Below are 21,927 nucleotides of genomic sequence, written 5' to 3' on the forward strand. Positions count from 1 at the left end.
TTCCTTTGCCCTTCCTCTGACAAACTCCCAGAGTTAAGAAACTGGCCAGGGTTAGAGAAAGTACCTGGCAGTGCTGTTGCAACACAAGCTCACAGATCTTCCCACAGAGTCCAAGACTTGACTTTTCAAAACTACTGAAGGGGTGTTCGCAGAATGATTCCAACTTGATTTGGGATTATGGCTGTCATTCAGATCCAACCTTTCTGTAGTCTACAGAAAATCAACAATAAAAGGCCAGTGAGGCAGCCAACTCACAAATTCCAATGACAACTGGTTTCAACATTCAATTGCTGGCAAGGCAGAAGTCCTGACACGGAGACACCTCTGAAGCCTCACAGGTTAAGGGCATTCAACACAGAGAAGGTCCCTGATAGTTCATGAAATGCATTCTGAAGTCATCTAGAATGGAGGTTGCAATCTGCTGTGTTTGGAGGTCTGCCTCACTGTGCTCCTGGATGTCACACAAAAGCTGCAATCCTTCTTCTTCAACTAACATTTTGCAGTATTTGCTGGCTGAAAGAAAATCAAACAAAGAAACCTGGTGGACAAACTGGCATTTTAAATATTCCCAAGTCACCACATTCACCTTTTTGAAAAAGGGGTACCAAGGATTAAGCCCCCGACATAAGAATTAACAGATAAAATCAGTCAATTCAAAAGGAGTATGTCAAAACTTAAATAATGCTTGACTTGTGTAGTGCAATAACGAATGATTATTTTAGTATGTTTACTTCCAGATGACTCTAAGCTTCAAAATCTCTAATCCTAGCTAAAAGAATAAGAACTTCATTTATTACACATATAATAAACATGTCAAGTTCAGGCATTATGTCTAGCTAGGTAACTTGAAAACACCAGATGCTGGATAAAATGTAACAAAAAATTTAAATGCATATTCATGTGTACAAAGTAAAGGATTTGTTCAGGAGCTAGATACAAAGAGCAGAGAACACCTAAGCTCATGTAACTACCTAGAGTTATTCTGGGTAAGCCTCATTGGATTCTCAAAATCCAAGAATTTAGGTCTTAACTTACTAAATTAGAAGCAATATGTATATAATAAAATATATTTCAGTGCATAAAGCTGGTCCGTCAAAGGACTATACAGGAGGAGGGATAAGACAATGAAACATCTTTAAGGTTGGTCTGGGTCCTAGGTGGGTATATAGGAGTGGGCTGGACAAGTCTTTCCCAAGAATTCATAAACCACAGTATTGAGCTGGTATAGGCTTTGAATTTATACTACACCTAAATGTTCTGGGAACCCTTGAGCTGAGAAGTAAACATAAAAATTAGTCCAATCCCAAAGAAACCTCTAGAGCACCTGACAGAAGCAAATACAAAACTGCTGAAGGAACATGTCTATGATACAGCCCAAAAAGGATTCTCTTTTTTTTTTTTAAAAGATTTTATTTATTTATTTGACAGACAGAGATCACAAGTAGGCAGAGAAGCAGGCAGAGAAAGAGGAGGAAGCAGGCTCCATGCTGAGCAGAGAGCCCCATGCAGGGCTCGATCCTAGGACCCTGGGATCATGACCTGAGCCGAAGGCAGAGGCTTTAACCCACTGAGCCACCCAGGTGCCCCAAGGATTCTCTTGATCAATCCAAAAGCCAGTTAGACACAGAGAGAGATAATGATCAAAAAACAGCGCAATTACCAAGAATGTAGCACAAAGAAACAAAGACATGGAAATTGTTCTTTTAAACATTTTTTAAAAAATATTTATTTTGGGGGTGCCTGGGTGTCTCAGTCGTTAAGCAGCTGCCTTCAGCTAAGGTCATGATCCCATGTCCTGGGATCAAGCCCTGCATTGGGCTCTCTGCTCAGTGGAAGCCTGCTTCTTCCTCTCCCACTTCCCTGCTTGTGTTCTCTCTCTCGTTGTCTCTTTCTCTGTGTCAAATAAATAAATAAAATCTCTAAAAAAAAAAAAAAACACACACACACACACACACACACACACACACATATATATATATATATATTTTTTTTTTTTTTTTTTTTTTTTGAGGAGGGGGGACAGGAGAAACAGGCCTCACACCCTGCATGGAATCCCACGTGAGGCTCAGTCCCACAACCCTGAGATCACAACCCAAGCGGAAATCAAGAGTCGGACGTTCAACCAACTCAGTCACCAGGTGCCCCTGGAATTACTATTTTTTAAGTCCACAGGATGTGTAGGATAAAGTGAGAGAAGGTACAAGAGACTTCTGATAGATATTCCATAAGGAAAATATAGGGAAAGAGTAATATTTTTAAATAGCTGAGAATTTTTATCAATTTTGAAAAGTTTTAACTGTGACCTGAAGTCCAGAGGCCATAGAACAAAAGGTTGACTAAACACAAGGAACAAAGTCAAGATGATGAAGGGGAAAAAAAATATTTGCAAGAGTTCTTTCCAATTAAAAAGAGAAAGGGCAACAAACAGTAGACATAAGGTGAATAAAGAATATCAATAGACAATTCAAGGAAAAGAAAAGGACTCTTCAATACAAGACGGTTAACCACAATGAAATGTCAAGTGAGACTATCACTTTCACCTTAGATTGATAAAGATCAAAAAGTCAAGTAAATGTAAGGCGACTGGCAAGCTCTCATACATTGCTGGCAGGAATGAAAACTGGGAATCAGTTCTCTGGAAAACAGTTTAGCAATACATATCAAAATTATAAATGTTCCTAACATTTTGACTCAGCAATTCTACGTATTCTGCAGATGAACTCACACACCTGCAACACGATATACGTAACAAATGCTATGTACTATGTGTGAACTAATAGTAGGCTATGTACAAATGCTAATACTATGAGCCAAGCAGTGTATTAACCCACTTAATTCTCGTAACAGTCCTATGAATTAGGTATTTTTATCCCCATTTTAACAGATAAAGAAACTGGGGCACAAGTGAGGTCAAGTTATTTGCTCAAGTTCCCACAATTAGTAAAAAGCAGAAACTGGGAACAGAACAGAGTCTGGTTCTAGCATCTGTCCTCTTAATTAAGTGAAAATATGCATTTTCACTTGATAGATACAGTGTGTATATGGCTATTCACCGTATATGAATTATGTTAATACTCACTAAACTAGTGCTTATAATAGAAAAGAGTAGAAACAATGTCCATCTAAAGCAGACTGGATCCATATAGTGAAGAAATACTAAGCAGTTTAATTTATAATGGTGTTATGGAGTTCTGCCAGTTGCTAGCTATTTTAACTTTGGGTAAGTTACTTGACTTCTCTGTGCCTTGTTTCCTCATCTGTAACAGATGTAGTATAGTAATAATAACGCTACCCTCTTCTAGTTGTTGTGAGGATTAAATGAGTTAACTCATAAAGAGCTTGCAACGCTGCCTGGCACACAAAGTACTCAACTAAGTTCTAGTTGTTATAGTCATTGCTATATGCTAAAGTCTTGTTCCAGGGCCATTCTGACCGGCAGATCTGCCCCCATCTGTTCATACGCCAGCACCATTCACAATACTTTTTTTTTCTTTAAGATTTTATCTATTTGAGAGTTTGAGAGAGCTAGCAAGCGAGTGTGGGGGAGGTGGCGGGGGGGCGGGGCACAGGGAGGAGGCTCCCCACTGAGCAGGGAGCACGATGCTGGGCTGTATCCCAGGTGGGATCATGACCTGAGCTGAAGGGAGACACATCACTGAGAGCCACCAGGTAGCCCTCAGAATACTTTTTTACAATTTAAAGAGAAGTGTTAAGGCAAGCTCCTTAAAACCATTTTTCTTGGTCAGTTCTTTCCTGTTTATTCTGCCAGGTTAACTTTAGAGTATTTTTCAGATCCCTCATATCATACTCATTCACTTGAATTGTAGTATATCCATAAATTGAAAAGGTCTGACATCTCTGTCTTAATAAGTCTTTCCATCCAGGAATATAGTATGTGTCATAATCACTTCAGGTTTTTCAATTATTTCTCAATTTTCTGCATATAGGTCTCGTATTTGTTAAAGTTGTTTTTGGTATTTTATACTTTTGTTAGTAGCTAATCTTTTAATTAATTCTAAAAGTTATCTCTTGAGTTTTTTAGTATAAATATGTAGCCTATATTGCTTTTATAATAAAAACAAAAATTTTTTACAATAATCCTTAGCAGAAAATGTAAGCCCCCAATGCTCAAAACAGCCAAACATGGAAAAACATTTAATCTGACTGGGAAACAGCTCCCGACTCCTGGCCCTCCAGGCTCCCACAAACCATTACAAAGAGGCAGATGTATGTATTACTATAAGAAAAGTATTATTCATGGTAAACTGTTGAGTGAAAAGAGGAAGCTATAGGAGAGCATGCACAGAATGAGCCCATTTTGTTTAAAAACATTCATATTTACATATAGTATATTTTAACAATAGCATGTGCACAGGAAAAGTATTTGGAAGGACAGTTATAGTTATCAAATTATTAACTGTATTTGCCTATGGAAAATAGGAGTGGGAGCCAACTTTCTATACAGCTTGATATCCACACCCCCAAATATATAATTCTGTAGCATTTTAAATGTTTATTTAAATTCAGTTTAGTTAACATATATGTATTAGTTTCAGAGGTAGAATTCAGTGATTCATCAGTTGCATACAACACCCAGTGCTCATTACTTCAAGTGCCCTCTTTTTTTTAAAAAAAGATTTTATTTATTTGACACACAAAGAGAAATTACAAGTAGGTAGATAGGCAGGCAGAGAGAGAGGGGGAAACAGGCTCCCCGATGAGCAGAGAGCCCGATGCAGGGCTCGATCCCAGGACCCTGAGATCATGACCTGAGCCGAAGGCAGAGGCCTAACCCACTGAGCCATCCAGGTGCCCTCAAGTGCCCTCTTTAATGCCCATTCCCCAGTTACTCCATTCCCCCAATTCTGTAGAATTTTTTAAACAGAAACATTTTCCAATTTCTTTTTTAAAAGAGTTAAATTCAGGGGACACCTGGGTGGTTCAGTTGGTTAAACATATGACTCTTGGTTTCAGCTCAGGCCATGATTTCATGGTCATGAGATAAGAGTCCGGCATCGGGCTCCATGCTCAATGGGGGAGTCTGCTTGAGATTCTCGCCTCCTGCCCCTCCCCCTTCTCACACCCTCTAAGATAAATAAGTAAAATCTTAAAAAAAAAAAAAAAAAATGGAAGAGTTAAATTCAGTACACAGGTCAACACATTTCCAAAATTCTATCTTGAACTTAGTCTTTATACAAAAAAATAGCTGGAAAACTATTGTTTTGAATACATACGGTTTTTACTGCAGACATGATACATTGCCCATAGTGCCCAGAGCTGAACTGCTGGTTGAGAGAAGTTGCCAAGGAGTGGGAAAAATGCCTTGAAGGATCTAAAAAGGCACAAAGAAGTTCACTCAGAACTCAGGCTAGTGTCGGAAATAGAATAATTATTTTCAACCTTTTCCATATAGGGTCATGTCCTCACTGAGACAGATACATTGTTGAGCATATATCAGAACCTAACGTTTAAAGAAACTGCATTTGTGTTAGGCACTCTTTACATTTAACATCTCATTTCATCCTCAATCTTGCACACCGTCAGATAGCCTCATTTTACAGATGAGGAAAACTGAGTCTCAGAGATCTTTTAAAAGTGATTTTCCCAAAATCACAGAAAGAGGATTTGAACAAAAGGCTATTTGACTATAATAATTTTATCATTGTACCATGGCCTCTACATAGTAAAATGAGGGCAAGGTTTAAGAGAAGTACTACACCATCACGAGATTACCTGTAAGTCACCAATGCTGTCATCTTACAACTTGAACTTGGCCAATTCTGGATGGTAACATACTACACAAAAAGAGAAACCAAGATTCTAGTATTTTATTCCATAATTTTTAAAAAGTCATAATAGGCTTTTCATGTCATTTATAATTACATATATGTGAAAAAACAAATTTTCAAAATATGGGAATGATCACCCAAATTAAGGTATCCCTACCTGCCAAAATATCAATTAGATAAACATCATATATGTAAAATATGAACAAAGTCATGTGGAAAATAGTGCAGTAAAAGGGGGCTTCTGTACAAAGATGCAGGATTGAGCATGCATTCATTCCTCCCCTAAATCCCATGAACAGAATAGTATAAATAGTAAAAAAGATAAAAGAAGGCAAACACACAAGAACAAAGCAGAAGGAAAATGGTAATTGATTTAATAGATCTAGCACTGGGGAATGTTAAACCATGAACCAATTTAAACAGAACCCCCAAGAGACTTAAAAATTTGGCACACCAGATACTTCAGGAAGTGAGATCAGAGGCAGGATTGAAAACAGCAGGAATGGCTGAAAGTACTAAAGAATCAAGACTCCCAGGTCTTCTCTACTATCCCTAACAAAAATTTCTGGACTGGGCAACCTTGTGAACAATTGAGGGTTGGGAGTACCATGATTACAACAGGAGATGAAGTGAAAATCTAAATGATAAATGCTGAGAGTCCTCTGTCCTCAACTCTCATCTCTAACCGGCTTTCAGACGATTGGAACCAAGCTTGTAATTTTCAGTCAGAAGAACAGAAGGTTCTTCCTCAGGTAAATTCCAACCAGTTCAGGACAAAAGATCTAATAACAATGACAATGACTAATCAAGATCATTCTAAGTAAAACCCATAGTTGACAAGTTCTACCCATCTATACTCAGCTTCCAAACAACTCCACTCTTAGATATGACTGGACAGCTGAAGATCACCATATACTTTAAGAAAATTTGTAACATAAAGGAACATAATAGGGAAAAAAAGTAACTTGCAGGAAACAGAGACCTTGAAGGAAGAGAAAAACTTAAAAACAAAAACAAAACTTCAAATTAATATCAACCATGGAAAAAGAGTACAATATTGTATTAAAAAAGAAGCACTCAAAGAACAAAGAGTTCTTAGAAATTAAAAACAGAAATATGTAAATACAAAATAAATATGTAAGTACTCATAATAAATATTGTATTAAAATATAAAAGATTTTTTTAAAAGATTTTATTTATTTATTTCACAGAGGTCACAAGTAGGCAGAGAGGCAGGCAGAGAGAGAGGAGGAAGCAGGCTTCCTGCTGAGCAGAGAGCCCGATGTGGGGCTCGATCCCAGGACCCTGGGATCATGACCTGAGCTGAAGGCAGAGGCTTTAACGCACTGAGCCACCCAGGTGCCCCAAAATATAAAAGATTTTTTTTTTAAAAGGACAAAATGGGAAATAGGTAAGAAAAAAATGAGTCCACGAAGGCTGACATTCCAGGAAAAAAAAAAAAAGGAGAAGAGAGAAGGTAGGGAGGAGGGAGAGAGAGAAGGGAGAAATAAACTTCCTAGAACTAAAGGAAACAAGCTTCCAGAGCAATAAGCAGCCAACACAGGAGAAGAAAATAAACCTACATCAAGGCACACTGCTGAGATTTCTAAACACTGAGGACAAAGATCTTAAAGGTCCCAAAGGAAAATGGCATGTGGCTTCTTAACAGTAATACCAAGAAATAAAAGACAAAGTAGCAGTGGCTTAAAAATTCTGAAGGGGAAATATTCCAAACCTAAAATTCTATACCCAGCCACGTGACCAATTAAATGTGAAGGTAAAGTAACAGCCTTTTCAAACAAAGAAGGTCTGAAGTTTTCTATTTCATGCATTTCTTCTTAGGAAACTACTAGATATGATCTAACAGAGTAAGGGAGTACACAAAAAAAAACAGAGGGAATACAGTCCGAAAAACAAGGAATCCAACACCAGAGAGGCAAAGAGAATCCCCAGGATCATAGTAATGGAGTATTCCAAAATGACAGTAGTATGACAGACACACAAATAAGGAGACCAGATGAAAGAAAACGGAAGGTTCTGGGAGAGAAGTCTCTGAGAAGGTGAAATGGATAGAATATGTTTGAAAATACTGAAAGGAGATTGATAGTTAGAGTATAGGAAATGGTGTGCATAGGAACAAGGAGAAGAAGAACCTTCATTTTCCAGAGTGGGAAAATGAATGAACAGATAATGCCTATTACTGCAAAGTCAAGAAGTAGCAAAAGATGTTATTCAGAGATAATGGAGGTAAATACCAAAAGAAATAGCTTGAAAAGGAGCTAAAAGTGGGAAAGAGAACTGGTAAAGCCATATACAATTTTTGCATGTATAACTTTTTTTTAAAAGATTTTATTTATTTATTTGACAGAAAGAGAGAGAGACAGACAGAGAGGGAACACAAGCAGGAAGCAGGCTTCCCACTGAGCAAGGAGCCCGATGTGGGGCTCCATCCCAGGACCCTGGGATCATTACCTAAGCCGAAGGCAGACGCTTAACTGACTGAGCCACCCAGGCACCCCTGCATGTGAAACTTTTATAAAAGAAAAATACCAGAAGGAATGTAACAAAGTGTTAACAAGGTTAGCAGCAGATAGTAGGGTAGGAGGGATTCAGAATATTTTCTTTGTACTTTTCTATTATGCTTCCTCCATTTTCTACAATGAACACATATTTCTAAAATTCTTACTATCTAAAAAAGTAAGTTTCCTGCAAGAAGAGATTACTCCAGAGTTGGTAAAGAGGTATAGTCCTTGTACCAGATCCTGAAGAAGAGCACTCCTCTGAAGGTCCTGGGACATCCAGGTCTGTTTGTCAGATGTCAGGTGGGCTATGATGCCTGCAGCCAAATAGCTGACTTCCATCTCTTTGCTATGGAGCAAGCTGCTAATGTGTTTCAGCACATCTTCAGTCACCAGTTTGGAAGACAGTTCTCTAACTTCAGCTATGTTGTTCTACAGGTCAATTGAAGCAGAAAATATCAGGGATTGGAAAGGAAGACAGAATCAGAAACTGGCTCCTCTCCCTCTCCTACAGCTTAGCTCAGATACAGACAGAACACTTAGTCCCACCCTCCTCCCTCTCAGTTTAGCCTGATACCCCACAATCCCACCCCTTGAAGATGAGGATGATCAGCAATGACAAATCACTGAGTAAGCACTTACTAAGTGCCAGGCACTGTACTAGACAAAAATGTCTTTTTATCTGGCTTATCTCATTTAATCTTTTCTTAAGGCATTATTTATTTAATTTGAGAGTGTGAGCATGCACAGCAGGGAGGTGCAAAGGGTTAGGGAGAGAGAATCTTCACCAGCTTAATCCCACGACCCTAAGATCACAACCTGAGCCGAAACCAAGAGTCAGACGCTCAACCAACTGTGCCACCCAGGAGCCGCTCATTTAACACAGTTGTAGAAATAAGTAAGTCACTCAGCAAGACTTAACTTCTCAGTGAACTTGTCAGGTTTATACTTCTAAAAACTGGCTAAACTAAAATAAAATCCAGGCCTGATTCAAAAATTTTAAAGTTCCTCAGGGACTTTGTAATGTTACATTAGCTTGAAAGTTAACAGTAACAATGAAAGGTAGGTGACATTGTATTTTATATATATTAGTTTTCTATGCTGTTTAACAAACTACCACAAACTGGGTGGCTTAATATATTTTTTCCCTCAGTTTCTCTCAGAGTTCATCCATGGCTTAGCCAACTCCTGCACTCTGAGATCTCACATAGCTGCAAAGTGCTAGCTGGGCTGTATTCTCATCTGCGGGCTCCACAAGAGGGAAACCTATTTCTAAGCTCCCTCAGACTGTTGGCAGAATTCATCTCACAGCTGCAAAACTGGGGATTTCAGTTTCGTGCTGGAGGCCACCCTTAGCTCCTAAAAGCTGCCCATAGTTCCTTCCCATGTGGGCTTCTCCCTTCCCCAACCACTTATTTCATGGCAGCTTGCTTCTTCTAAGACAGTGAAGAGTGTCTCTAGCATATCTGCTAGCAAGAAGGATTAATACAGTAGTCCCCTCTTATCTGTGAGGGACATGTTCTAAGACCCCGTGGATATGCCTGAAACTGCAGATAGAACCAAACCCTATATATACTATGTTTTTTCCTACATATACATACCTATATAAATTAGGCACAGTAAGAGATTAACAAAAATAACTAATAGAACAATGATAACAATGTATTACAATAAGTTACACAAATGTGGTCTCTCTCAAAATAACTTATTCTACTGTACTCACCCTTCTGCTTGTGAGGAGATGATAAAATGCCTATATGACAACATAAAGAGGTGGATGACGTAGGCATGTGACACAGCATTAGGCTACTACTGATCTTTTGATGAATGGTCACCTGCTTCCACATTGCGGATAACTAAAACTGTAGATGGGGGGGCGGGTCTACTGTATATACATCATAACACCATCCCCAGAGTGATGTCCTGTCATCTTTGCCATATTCTATTGGTAAGAAGCAAGTCACAGTTACTGCCCACATTTGACAGGAGGGCATTACACAAAGAAACGAACACCAAGAGTAAGAATCACTGGAGGTTCCTTTGGGGTCTGCCTACCACAGAGATGAAAAAACAAAGGTTTAGAAGTGAAACATACAGTTAAATTGAACAGAGCAGTTATTGTATACCCTAGAAACTAGTATGTTAAAAGCAGCATATGGTACTATGCCGAAAACTGCATTGTTCTGAACTCACTTCCCCTGGTTTTTCACAAGACCAGCTATACCCTATTAATTTCAGCAGAAACTACACTACTTTGAGATCTATCCCACTTCTCCCCAAAGGCAGCTATACATATCCTCACCAGCAGCAGGATTTCAGCATTAAGTTGATCAGATGGAAGCCCCAAACAAGGATGGACAATATGATAGCATCCTCAGCATAACTGAGGACAGAAATCTCCAGATTTCTCTTATAAGCCCGGCAGAGGCTACTTTTCTAGTAGCTTTTTCAAGAGCCTTATTTCAAGAGTCTATGAACAAAATGTTAACAAGATGCAAGCCACAGGAGAATGTGGGTCTTCTCCATTCAGAAAAAGGAGGAAAGGGGGCAACCTCATAAATCCTCAGCATTCTTACAGGCTCTCAGAAAAGTAAAAGATCTTTTGGAAAAGGTTAGCTGAGAGGCACTTAGGTGGCTCAGTTGGTTAAGCATCCGACTCTTGGTTTTGGCTCAGGTCATGATCTCATAAGCCATGGGATACAGCCATGTGTCGGGCTCAGCGGGGAATGTGCTTGAGATTTTCTCTCTCTCCTCTCCCTCCGCCCTTCCCCTTGCTCTCTCTTTCTCTAAAATAAATAAAGAAATCTTAAAAAAAAAAGGGGGGGGTGTGGCTAATAGTAGGACACTTAACATTATATAGCATATATGAGGCTCCAATTCACCTTTCTGGCTTTATTTCCTATTGCTTTTCTTCTTCCCACCATCTCCCCAAATTCTAGATATTCTGTATTATTACACTGCCCCTCAAATGATTCCATTTTCTCACCTTCCCTAGCCAAAAGACCTTTGTCTCCTGCTTCTTTGTCTCTCTTTTCTACTTTTCTGTACCTTCCAGATTTCCAATATTAATCATTTAATTCTCTCTACTCTGGTGCAAGTCCTATATGTGCTAGGGATACAAAGGAAAAGACACAGTCCCTGCTTTCAAGGAGGGCATGATCTAGAATTAAAAGCTCCCACGAGACTTTGTGCTTCTTTTCTAGCACTTACCATAGTCAATCTTAACTTAGAAAGCTATTTGTGTACTTAACACTACCTCCCAAGTATTATAAGACCATCAGCTCAATACATTTCATGCACTGCAAACTGAAGGGACTTACAGTATGTCTTCATTACTTTTTGTAAATCTTCACCTTTATCTTTTGGAAACAAAGCTATTTCTCAATTATGGATATCCTGATTGAGAGCTAGTATAACAGTATAAGCAAAGAAATTTTTTTTAAAAATTTATTCATTTACTTTAGGAGGTGCGGGGGTGGGGAGAGGCAGAGGGAAAAGGAGAGGGAAACTTAAGCAGACTCCATGTTTAGCCTAGAACCTGACGCTGGGTTTGATCTCACAACCCTGAGATCATGACCTGAACTGAAGAGTTGGGACACTTCACTAACTGCACCACCCAGTGACCCAAAGAAATTTCTAAAAAATTGACTGCCTTGATAAAAAGGAGGTATAGTAAAGTGGTTAATATCAGAAGGTCTGGAGCCAGACTGCCTGAGTTTGAATTCTCATTCTGCCTCCTAATACCATGGTAGTATAGGGTAAATGGCACTTCTGTGCCTCAGATTTTCTGTCTATAAAATGTAATAAATAATGTGTGGTAGAGTACAGAACATAGCACAATTTTTCCTATCCCTGTTTAACTTAGCCATGTAACTTCCCTGCTCCTCCCATCAAGGGATGGTCACCTTCTTTAATCTGGGCTTAACCATGGGCATATAATAAGAAATATAAATTTGGTCTTTGTCCCCAATTCTTGAAATCCACTGGATTTCTTAAATCCCTTGGAATTTCCCAAGTGATAGGAATAATAGGAGCATCTTTGTTCTAATGAGGCAACTCTTGTCAGGCACCTAAACAGCTTCAGGATGAGGACTAGTTGCCAAAACAAAACAAAACAAAACCACAACAATCTTAATTAGAAGACTGGGTTTAAGCCCCACTCCATAACTTCTGGGGGATGGGAGAGGAGCTGAAGACTGAATTATAATCAGTTGTGCCTATGTGATGAAACCTCCATAAAAAGTCCTAAATGATGGGTTTGGAGAACTTCTGAGTAGGTGAACACATCAAGGCACGGGAGGGTGGTGTGCCCAGAGAGAAGATGGAAGCTCTGTGTATACTCATCCTTCCAGCCCTATACATTTCTTCCATTTCACTGTTTCTGAGTTGTATTCTTTACAATAAACTAATAGCAAGTAAAGTGTGCCTTCTTGAGTTCTGTGAGCCATTCCAGCAAATTATTAAACTGAGGAGGGGGCTGTGGAAACCCTTACTTTACAGCCAGTCAGTCAGAAGTGTGGATGGTCCAAGACTTAATGACTAGCAACTGAAGTGCGGGCAGTCTCATGGGACTGAGCCCTTTAACTTGTGGGATCTGATGTTAATTCCAGGTACTCAGTATAAGAACTGAATGGAACTCAACTGTAGGATATCCAGTTGCTGCTGGAGAGTTGGAGAAGTGATTATTGGGAAACACCCTAGACCACCTAATGTGCTTTGCCCAGTGACACATTAGAAAAATGTAACATTAGCAGAGATTTAAAAAGCACTTGTACAGTGGGACTTGCCTTCTTCTGCTACTCTGAAATAGCCAAATAAAGAAGCCCATGGACACGTGAGGCCCAACTAACAATGTACACCAACTATCACAGCAAGAGTCAGGCCATCTAGAGCATCTAGCCCTAGCCCTAGGTGATGCCACCAGGTATCAGCAGCAACATGAGTAACTAACTCCACGTGAGACCAGAACTGTACAGCCAGGTTCAAACTGCGGACCCACAAATTCAAAGTAAATAAAATGGCTACAGTTTTAGCTACAGTTTGTTCACAGCAACAGATGATTGATATGGTATTACTTCACAGGAATCATGTGAAGATTAAATGAGTTAACACACAGAAATTCCTTATAAAAGTGCCTAGCATATAGTAGGTACTACATTAAGTGTTAGTTTTATTTATCTTTTTAATTTTAGTAGTTAGAATCAACTGAAAACAATTCACCTTACCCAAAGACCAAGTACTTTGCTTTGTATTGCTGACTCTGAAAAAGTCTGTCAAAAGAATATACAGGTTACTTTATCATGAAAAAAAGAACTTTACATACAAACTCAATTCCATCTTCCCACCTCCAAGACTTGGATGAAGATTGCCAGTCCTTGATTTTCCATAAAGTGACTACAAGCAGCTGGAGACTCATCTGTAAGATTCCAAAGGGCTTTCAAAGAAAACAAGAGGGTGACATCATCTAAATTCTCAGTAGTCTTTTGTTTTACTATTGCTAGAAGTTCCTAAAAACCAAAGAGACAAAAAGTTAGATGCCCCAGTGACTGACTCAATTACAATGTAAGAAAAGGAATAGTTATTAACCACTTCATATCTTCATGATCCATTTTTTTCGCTACATAATGAGTTACATCTAACTCCTAAGGTTTTTTATGAGATTAAAGGGGGGGGAGGTAAAATTTTATGAGCACTTGACCTAGTTCTTGGTCCTTGTAAATAAGATTCATAATCAAGTACATATTAGGTATTCCATTGTTCTTTTTTTTTTTTTTTTAAAGATTTTATTTATTTATTTGACAGAGAGAGATCACAAGTAGGCAGAGAGGCAGGCAGAGAAAGTGAGAGGGAAGCAGGCTCCCTGCCCAGCAGAGAGCCCGATGCGGGACTCCATTCCAGGACCCTGAGATCATGACCTGAGCCGAAGGCAGTGGCTTAAACCACTGAGCCACCCAGGCACCCCCACTTTTTTTTTTAAAGATTTTATTCATTCAGGGGCGCCTGAGTGGCTCAGTCGTTAAATGGCTGCCTTCAGCTCAGGTCATGATCCCAGGGTTCTGGGATCAAGCCCCGCATCCGGCTCTCTGTTCAGCGGGGAGCCTGCTTCCTCCTCTCTCTCTGCCTGCCTCTCTGCCTACTTGTGATATCTCTCTGCCAAATAAATAAATAAAATCTTTAAAAAAAAAAAGATTTTTATTCATTCGTCAGAGAGAGAGAGCACGCACACATACAAGCAGGGGGAGCGGGAGACAGAGGGAGAGGAAGAAGCAGGCTCCCCACTGAGCAGGAAGCCAAATGTGGGACTCGGTCCCAGGACCCCGGGACCACGACCCAAGCCCAAGGCAGATGCTCAACTGACCAAGCCACCCAGGTGTCCCCCATTGTTCATTTACTGAGAATGTTTAGTAAACAACTCCTGGAAATCAAGCACTTATTCACGTTAAGTGAGACAGATTTTAAAAAAAAAATAGTTGATTTTTCTCAACTAAATAAGAATTTTAAGTTTTGGGGATGTCTGGGTGGCTCAGTTGGTTAGGCCGCTACCTTCCGCTGGGGTCATGATCCCAGGGTCCTGGGATCGAGTCCTGCATTGGGCTCCTTGCTCAGCGGGGAGCCTGCCACTCTGCCTGCTTGTGCTCTCTCTCTCTGACAAATAAGTAAACTCTTTAAAAAAAAAACAAAAACAAAACAAAGTCCTTTTAAAAAAAAAAAGAATTTTAAGTTTTGGTAAATGTTCTGAAGAAAACACACAAAATCCTAATAGTTTATTTTAGAAAAGGTAGGAAAGGGAAGCCTCCCTGCACGGGTAATATGTAAACTGAGACAAGTGAGACCAGAAGAAAAAGAGGGATATGTGAGTTAAGCAAGAAATGGAGACATGGTACTGGTGGTGGAGTGTATGACACACAAGAGAAAAAGCATGCTATTCTAAGTCACTGAGCAGATCAGATGGCTAGAGGGTAACACTAGTACTACAATCATGTGTCCTAATAGCTTAAAGAAATCATGGGTTCACTTGAACAGATTCCAAAACACCATTTCAGATTAGAATATTTCTGGACACAAGTTAAGCCAGGATTCATGCTTTCTTTCAAGAATATTAGACTATCACAACAGAGGGAAAAGATAGGTGCCTTCACTCAGCCACCTAATAAAAAGGTACATAAAATATAACAGCACTTGTGAAGTATGTAAACCTGGCAATTCACAGACCTGTACCCCTGGGGATAAAAATACATTACATGTTTATAAAAAAAAAAAAAATTGGAAGGGGAGGCTAAGCATAAGAGACTATGGACTCTGAAAAACAACCTGAGGGTTTTGAAGGGTCAGGGGTGGGAGGTTGGGGGGACAGGTGGTGGGTAATAGGGAGGGCACGTTTTGCATGGAGCACTGGGAGTTGTGCAAAAACAATGAATACTGTTATGCTGAAAAAATAAATAAATCTAAAAAGAAGAAAAAAAATATAACAGCACTAAACAAATCAGAGTATGTCTATTTTCAAGAGGAATGAGACCACTTCAAAAATCTTACTTCATCAAGAAAGCATGTATCAAATGAGTTTATCACAAAAGTAAAACTGCAAGTGTGCTTGGGTGGCTCAGTCTGTTAAGCATCTGCCATCAGCTCAGGTCATGAGTCATGATCCCCCGGTCCTGGGATCGAGACCCACATCGGACTCCCTGCTCAATGGGAAGCCTGCTTGCTCTCCCACTCCCTCTGCTTGTGTTCCCTCTCTCACTGTCTGTCAAATAAATAAACTTTTTTTTTTTTAAGATTTTATTTATTTATTTGACGGAGAGAGATCACAAGAAGGCAGAGAGACAGGCAGTTGGGGTGGAGGGAAGCAGGCTCCCCACCCAGCAGGAAGCTCCCCACTGACTCAGGGCTCGATCCCAGGACCCTGAGACCATGACCTGAGGTGAAAGCAGAGGCTCAACCCACTGAGCCACCCAAGCGCCCCCAATAAATAAAATCTTTTTAAATAAATAAATAAATAAATAAAATAAATCTGGGAGAGCCAAGAGGGAAGTGTAGAGTGACACATAGTACTTAATGATAGCAATCATCTAGAGGATCAAGGGGACAGGTAGCAGCAAGGGTGGGAGTAGGGGAAGTGAGGCTGATCCTGAAAACAATGATGACTGTGGCCAGGCGCACAGTTAGATGCTTTATGTATTTTACCTTAATGACATTCAAAACAACTGCAAAATATTACTCCTATGACAGATGCCTGTTTTTCAAATGATGCCAGTTTTCAGATGAAGAATCTGAGGCATAGAGAAGATAAATTATCTAAGGTCTTATGACTAGTGGCTGACCATGTTTTCACCTAAACAGGCTGAACCTGTTTTCACCTAAGTCCGAATTTTTCGTAACATTACGTAAAACTCTTTCTCTGAGAACTACAGTGCTACTCTTCCCTCCATGTTACTTCAGTAATTGCTATCTCTATCTATTCTGTATCTTTGTCTATTCCTGTTACCATCCCCAGCAACTCCATCACATCATCTTGACAAAACTGCTGCCTTAAAGACCCCACTTTATGCCCCAGGCTCAAACATCTGAACACTGAAAAAAGACTGTGCTTGAGTCTCACTTTCAGTATTTGCCAAAACACTTTAAGAGGGCATTCAACTCTACCTGGGGATTTACTGTATTTCTCAATGAATTTGCTCCCAATGCTACTCTTTTTTCATCATTCTTTCTCTCCTCCAACTTTAATCACCATCTTTTTACTCCTCTTATTTGATCACTTTATCTAGTTTTTCAGAGAACTACCACTATTCTTCCTAATAAAATCTCCCAGCCTACCTGCACTTCCATCACTGTATTCCTCTTTCCTTTCTGCTCTAATCTAGAGCCAACATCTTTACTCCTGCTGTACAATTCTAGTACACACACACAGATTTGGCACCGAATTATTTGTCTTGCCTTACCATCAATTTTTCCCTTTATGTCAGAATTATTTTCATGGGTATAAAATAGATATCAATGTAAATGATCTTGGAAAAAAACAACTACTGGCCCATTAGTATCTTCCTTTTTTCTTTCTTTCTCATTAAAATATATTGAGGGACGCTTAGGTGGCTCAGTCACTTAAGTATCTATCTGCCTTCATCCCAGGATCCTGGGATGGCGTCCCACATGGTCTCCTCGCTCAGTGGGGAGCCTGCTTTTCCTTCTGCCTGCTGCACCCCCAGCTTGTGATCTCTCTGACAAATAAATCTTTAAAATAAATAAATAAAATATATTGAAAAGTTGCCTCACCTCTTATTTGCTCATCACAGGTTTTGTTCCACTACTCCACTAACATAATTTAAGCAAGATAACTAATAACTTCATTTTGCCAAATGCAACTGGCAACTCTGTCCTCATTTCACTCAACCACTCAATAGCATCTGACATAACTGCTCAATTTTTCTTGAAATAATTTTCTTGGATTCAAAGACATCACTCTTCCCTGGTTTTCTACTAAGTCATTTTAGACACTCCTGTCTCTCTTTTCTGGCTCTTCCTTCTCTTCCAACATACTTGGTTTCAGTCCTTTTCCTTTCTCTCTATATACTCCACACTCTTTAGGTAGGTACTTGCATCCTGTATCAGAACTGATGACTCAAAATTATTCTCTAGCCCTGTCCACCCAGTCCTCTGAGCTGCACCCTGTTTCAAGCTGCCTCCTTGGTATCTCAAGCATCTCAGACCTTAACACATTTAAAATCACCCTTGATTTTTTTTTAAAGTTTTTATTTATTTATTTGACAGAGATCACAAGTAGGCAGGGAGGTGGGGGGGGGGGGGAGCAGGCCCCCTGCTGAGCAGAGAGCCCAATGCGGGGCTCAATCCCAGGACCCTGAGATCATGACCCAAGCCGAAGGCAGAGGATTTAACCCACTGAGCCACCCAGGCGCCCCCACCCTTGATCCCCCAAACCTACTGACTAGATACCAAATACCCAGAAGATTCCCCTTGTAACAACAATATAAAAGGTAAAGGTCTCAGGAATTAATTTAAGAAATACAGAGTATCAACATGAAGAAAACACCACATACTTCTGGGGACATGAAAGACTTGAATAAATGAAGTAACAGATAGTGTTCTCAGAAGGAAAAATCAGTATCAGAGATATTAATTCTTCTAAGTCAATCTATACACGTAACAAAACCCAAAGAAAACAAAGCTTTTTTTAGAACTAGACAAGCCAAGGGCACCTGGGTGGCTCACTCGATTAAGCATCCAGTGCTTGGTTTGGGCTTGGGTCATGCTCTCAGGGTTGTGAAACTGAGCTCCACGTCAGGTCCCATCCTCAGTGGGAGAGTCCGCTTGAGATTCCCTCACTCCTCTCCCTCCGCCCTTCCCCCCAACCCCCACCCCGGCTCACAAGCGTGCAAAAAAGGATAACTAAAAGAAACCCAAGGAAAGATCTTAACTATTAAGGAATTATAAAGCCAGTAAATAAACTATGGTATCAGCATATAAATAGACATATAAATTAACACAGCACAAAGTCCAGAAATAAATGCAAAGAGATATGGGAATCTAATATATGATAAAGGCAGCAATGCATAAGAGTGGAGAAAAGATAATATATTCATTCAGGAAAAGGTACAAAGCAAACACTGAGAAGAAAAACAGACCTTTACACCCCCCCCCCCCAAAAGGCAATGCTCCAAGTAAATCAAGTATTTACATGTTAAAAATCATGAGAAATTTTTAGAAAATTTTTAGAAATACTTTCAAATGTGCCATCAATGTCAGAGAAATAAAATCAACCCTATAAATATTTTAAAGTTACTGCATGGCAATATATGTCATAAATAAAGTAAAAAAGTCAAACAACCAAGTGGGGAAAATAGATGCACCTCCTATCACAAAGCCTCAATTTTTTTTTTTTTTTAATATTTTATTTATTTGACAGACAGAGATCACAAGTAGGCAGAGAGGCAGACAGAGAGAGAGGAGGAAGCAGGCTCCCCGCCGAGCAGAGAGCCCGATGTGGGGCTCGATCCCAGGACCCTGAGATCATGACCCGAGCCGAAGGCAGAGGCTTCAACCACTGAGCCACCCAGGCGCCCCAAAGCCTCAATTTCTTAATATATATAGAAATTTTATAAATCAGAAGAAGGCTAGCAACCCAATGGAAAACACATCAAGGACATGAATAAATAAACAGTTCACAGGAAACATAAATGACTGAGGGGCAAGAAGTTATCACAAGCCTCATACCAAAGTAGTATAAAATAAAACGATGATGTATGTTTTTTAAGTGAGCAATGTTAGCATAATCATAATGTAAATACAGATTAAAAATTATGATATAATGACGTAATGAGTACTGGGTGTTGTATGCAACTGATGAATCACTGAATTCTACCTCTGAAACTAACAGTACAGGGTATGTCAATTAAATTGAATTTGAATTTAAAAATTATGATATGAATGTGTTGGGAAGGGAGGTAATTTGTAAAGATACATGTGGGAGAGCTAAGTAGTTATTTACCATAGCAGCAGAATCACTAGGAAACATCTAAAACTAATAAATCAAGTTAAAAGCATTTTATTTAGGGGCTTCTGGGGAGGGGCTCAGTGTGTTAAGCTTCTGCCTTCGGCTTAGGTCATGATCCCAGGGTCCTGGGGGCGAGCCCCGCATCGGGCTTTCTGCGCAACGGGGAGCCTGCTTCCCCCTCTCTCTGCCTGCCTCTCTGCTTACCTGTGATCTCTGTCTGTCAAATAAATAAATAAAATCTTTAAAAAAAAAAAAAGGCATTTTATTTAGAGATGTGGAGATAGATACTAGAAGAAGTAGCTCTAAGAGTAGAAAGTAGTTTCTTCTGGGGAGCAGGTCTTACAGATGTTTCATTTTGTAAGTGTTTTAGAAGGATCTGACTTTTTAAATTATGTTCATACATTTTTTATTGGAAAAAAGAAAGGTTATGAGAATGACAACCCACCTACCTTAACTGCCATGAGGAGCTCTTCCTGAAGTTGTGCAGTTTGCTCAGGTGAGAGCTATAAGCAAACAAAAAGCCAAAAGTGAAATGCTAGCGGGTCAGAGCTCCCTCAAGGAGAGAGAGAGAAATCTTGCCTTTAGCGATCACATACCTGAAGGGCTAGAATAGAAGTGATGCTCACTGCCATTGTTTGCATCTTGGGGTTCTCATGTTTACAGAGCCATCTCATAACAAACTTGGCAGCATCAAACCTGAAAAGCAGTATTTTTTTCACAACAAAGTTTTAAAACCGTACATAAGGAGAGAGGAAATCACTAGCCTCCCCAACAAATTCTGTATCTTAGATTTTTAAAGCCTCAGCTATGAAAATCAAGAGCATCTGACAAAAAGATTAGGAGAAGAGAGCAGGCAAATAGGAATGTAAGTGAAATGCACAGAATTCAAAGAAAGATAAGCAGATCAAAGAAAGGCTTATGATGGGTCTGAAAAAAGGAAAGAAGATCCCATAGAGGTAGTACTTTGTTTTGTTTTTTGTTTTTTTTTTTTTAATTTATTTATTTGACAGAGAGATATCACAAGTAGACAGAGAGGCAGGCAGAGAGAGAGAGAGGGAAGCAGGCTCGCCGCTGAGCAGAGAGCCCGATGTGGGACTCGATCCCAGGACCCTGAGATCATGACCTGAGCCGAAGGCAGCAGCTTAACCCACTGAGCCACCCAGGCACCCCGAGGTAGTACTTTGTAATCTGAATTGTAGACAATGCTAAGATGCCACAGTGAACAAATCACTTAGCTAGAGAGAATGCATGCCCTTTTTAAAAAAGAGGCAACTGGTAGTCAACTGCTATTGATTGCAGCTGTAGGAATAAAGACTGCATTGAGAAAGACCTAACTTTTCAAGAAAAGGTAGGGAGAAATAGGTTTTGGTTTTTTGGTTTTTTTTTTGGTTTTTTTAGTGAGGAAGACCACCTTCCCTATTGTAATTTTAAAAGTCAATTCCCATTTTAAGTACACATCTCAATTAGATTTGAGAATGGCTTACCCTACAATTTTGCACCAACGTATCACAGGCTTTGTTCATGTTAGCCTGTGCTTAATTTTCCTGCCATTAGCAGCAACTATTACAAATGTTTTTTTGTTGTTTTTATTTTATTTTATTTTATTTGACAGATAGAGATCACAAGTAGGCAGAGAGGCAGGCAGAGAGAGAGAGAGAGGAGGAAGCAGGCTCCCTGCCCAGCAGAGAGCCCGGGGCTCGATCCCAGGATCCTGAGATAAGGACCGGAGCCGAAGGCAGAGGCTTTAATCCACTGAGCCACCCAGGTGCCCTTACAAATGTTTTTGAGTTATGGATCTGGAAGACTATACTATAAAGGCCTCGGGAGGAGCTCCTTTGGAGTCTAAGAAGGTGATTTTCTTAATGATGATCAACAACATCTTAATAAAGACATGTTTAGAACAGACTCTACTTCTTAAGCTAGGTACTGCCATAAGTACTTTACAAACATTATCATGTCTAATCCTCAGAAGAGTCACCATTTTATAAATGAGGAAACTTATGCAAAGATAATGGAAGGGACAGAACTTGAATCCACGTTATGTTTGACTCTCTGGACCCCTGTTCTTAACCACTCACTACTCTGAACTGGAATCACACTTTGGGAGACATTT

General features: G+C 39.7%; 1 protein-coding gene across 1 annotated transcript in view; it reads right to left on the reverse strand.

Annotated features, from left to right (window-relative positions):
• Nucleotides 1-283: 283 nt before the first annotated feature.
• The window catches only part of ZYG11A (zyg-11 family member A, cell cycle regulator), a 77,046-nt gene continuing 55,402 nt past the window's right edge, over nucleotides 284-21,927 (reverse strand). Inside the window, 8 exon segments of the mRNA XM_046028102.1 lie at nucleotides 284-513; nucleotides 5,235-5,332; nucleotides 5,734-5,795; nucleotides 8,546-8,740; nucleotides 13,534-13,578; nucleotides 13,654-13,815; nucleotides 20,264-20,317; nucleotides 20,411-20,510. Of these exon segments, the coding sequence (XP_045884058.1) occupies nucleotides 284-513; nucleotides 5,235-5,332; nucleotides 5,734-5,795; nucleotides 8,546-8,740; nucleotides 13,534-13,578; nucleotides 13,654-13,815; nucleotides 20,264-20,317; nucleotides 20,411-20,510 (946 nt within the window).

Source organism: Meles meles, chromosome 1 (assembly GCF_922984935.1).
Source record: "Meles meles chromosome 1, mMelMel3.1 paternal haplotype, whole genome shotgun sequence".
NCBI classification, from domain to species: domain Eukaryota; kingdom Metazoa; phylum Chordata; class Mammalia; order Carnivora; family Mustelidae; genus Meles; species Meles meles.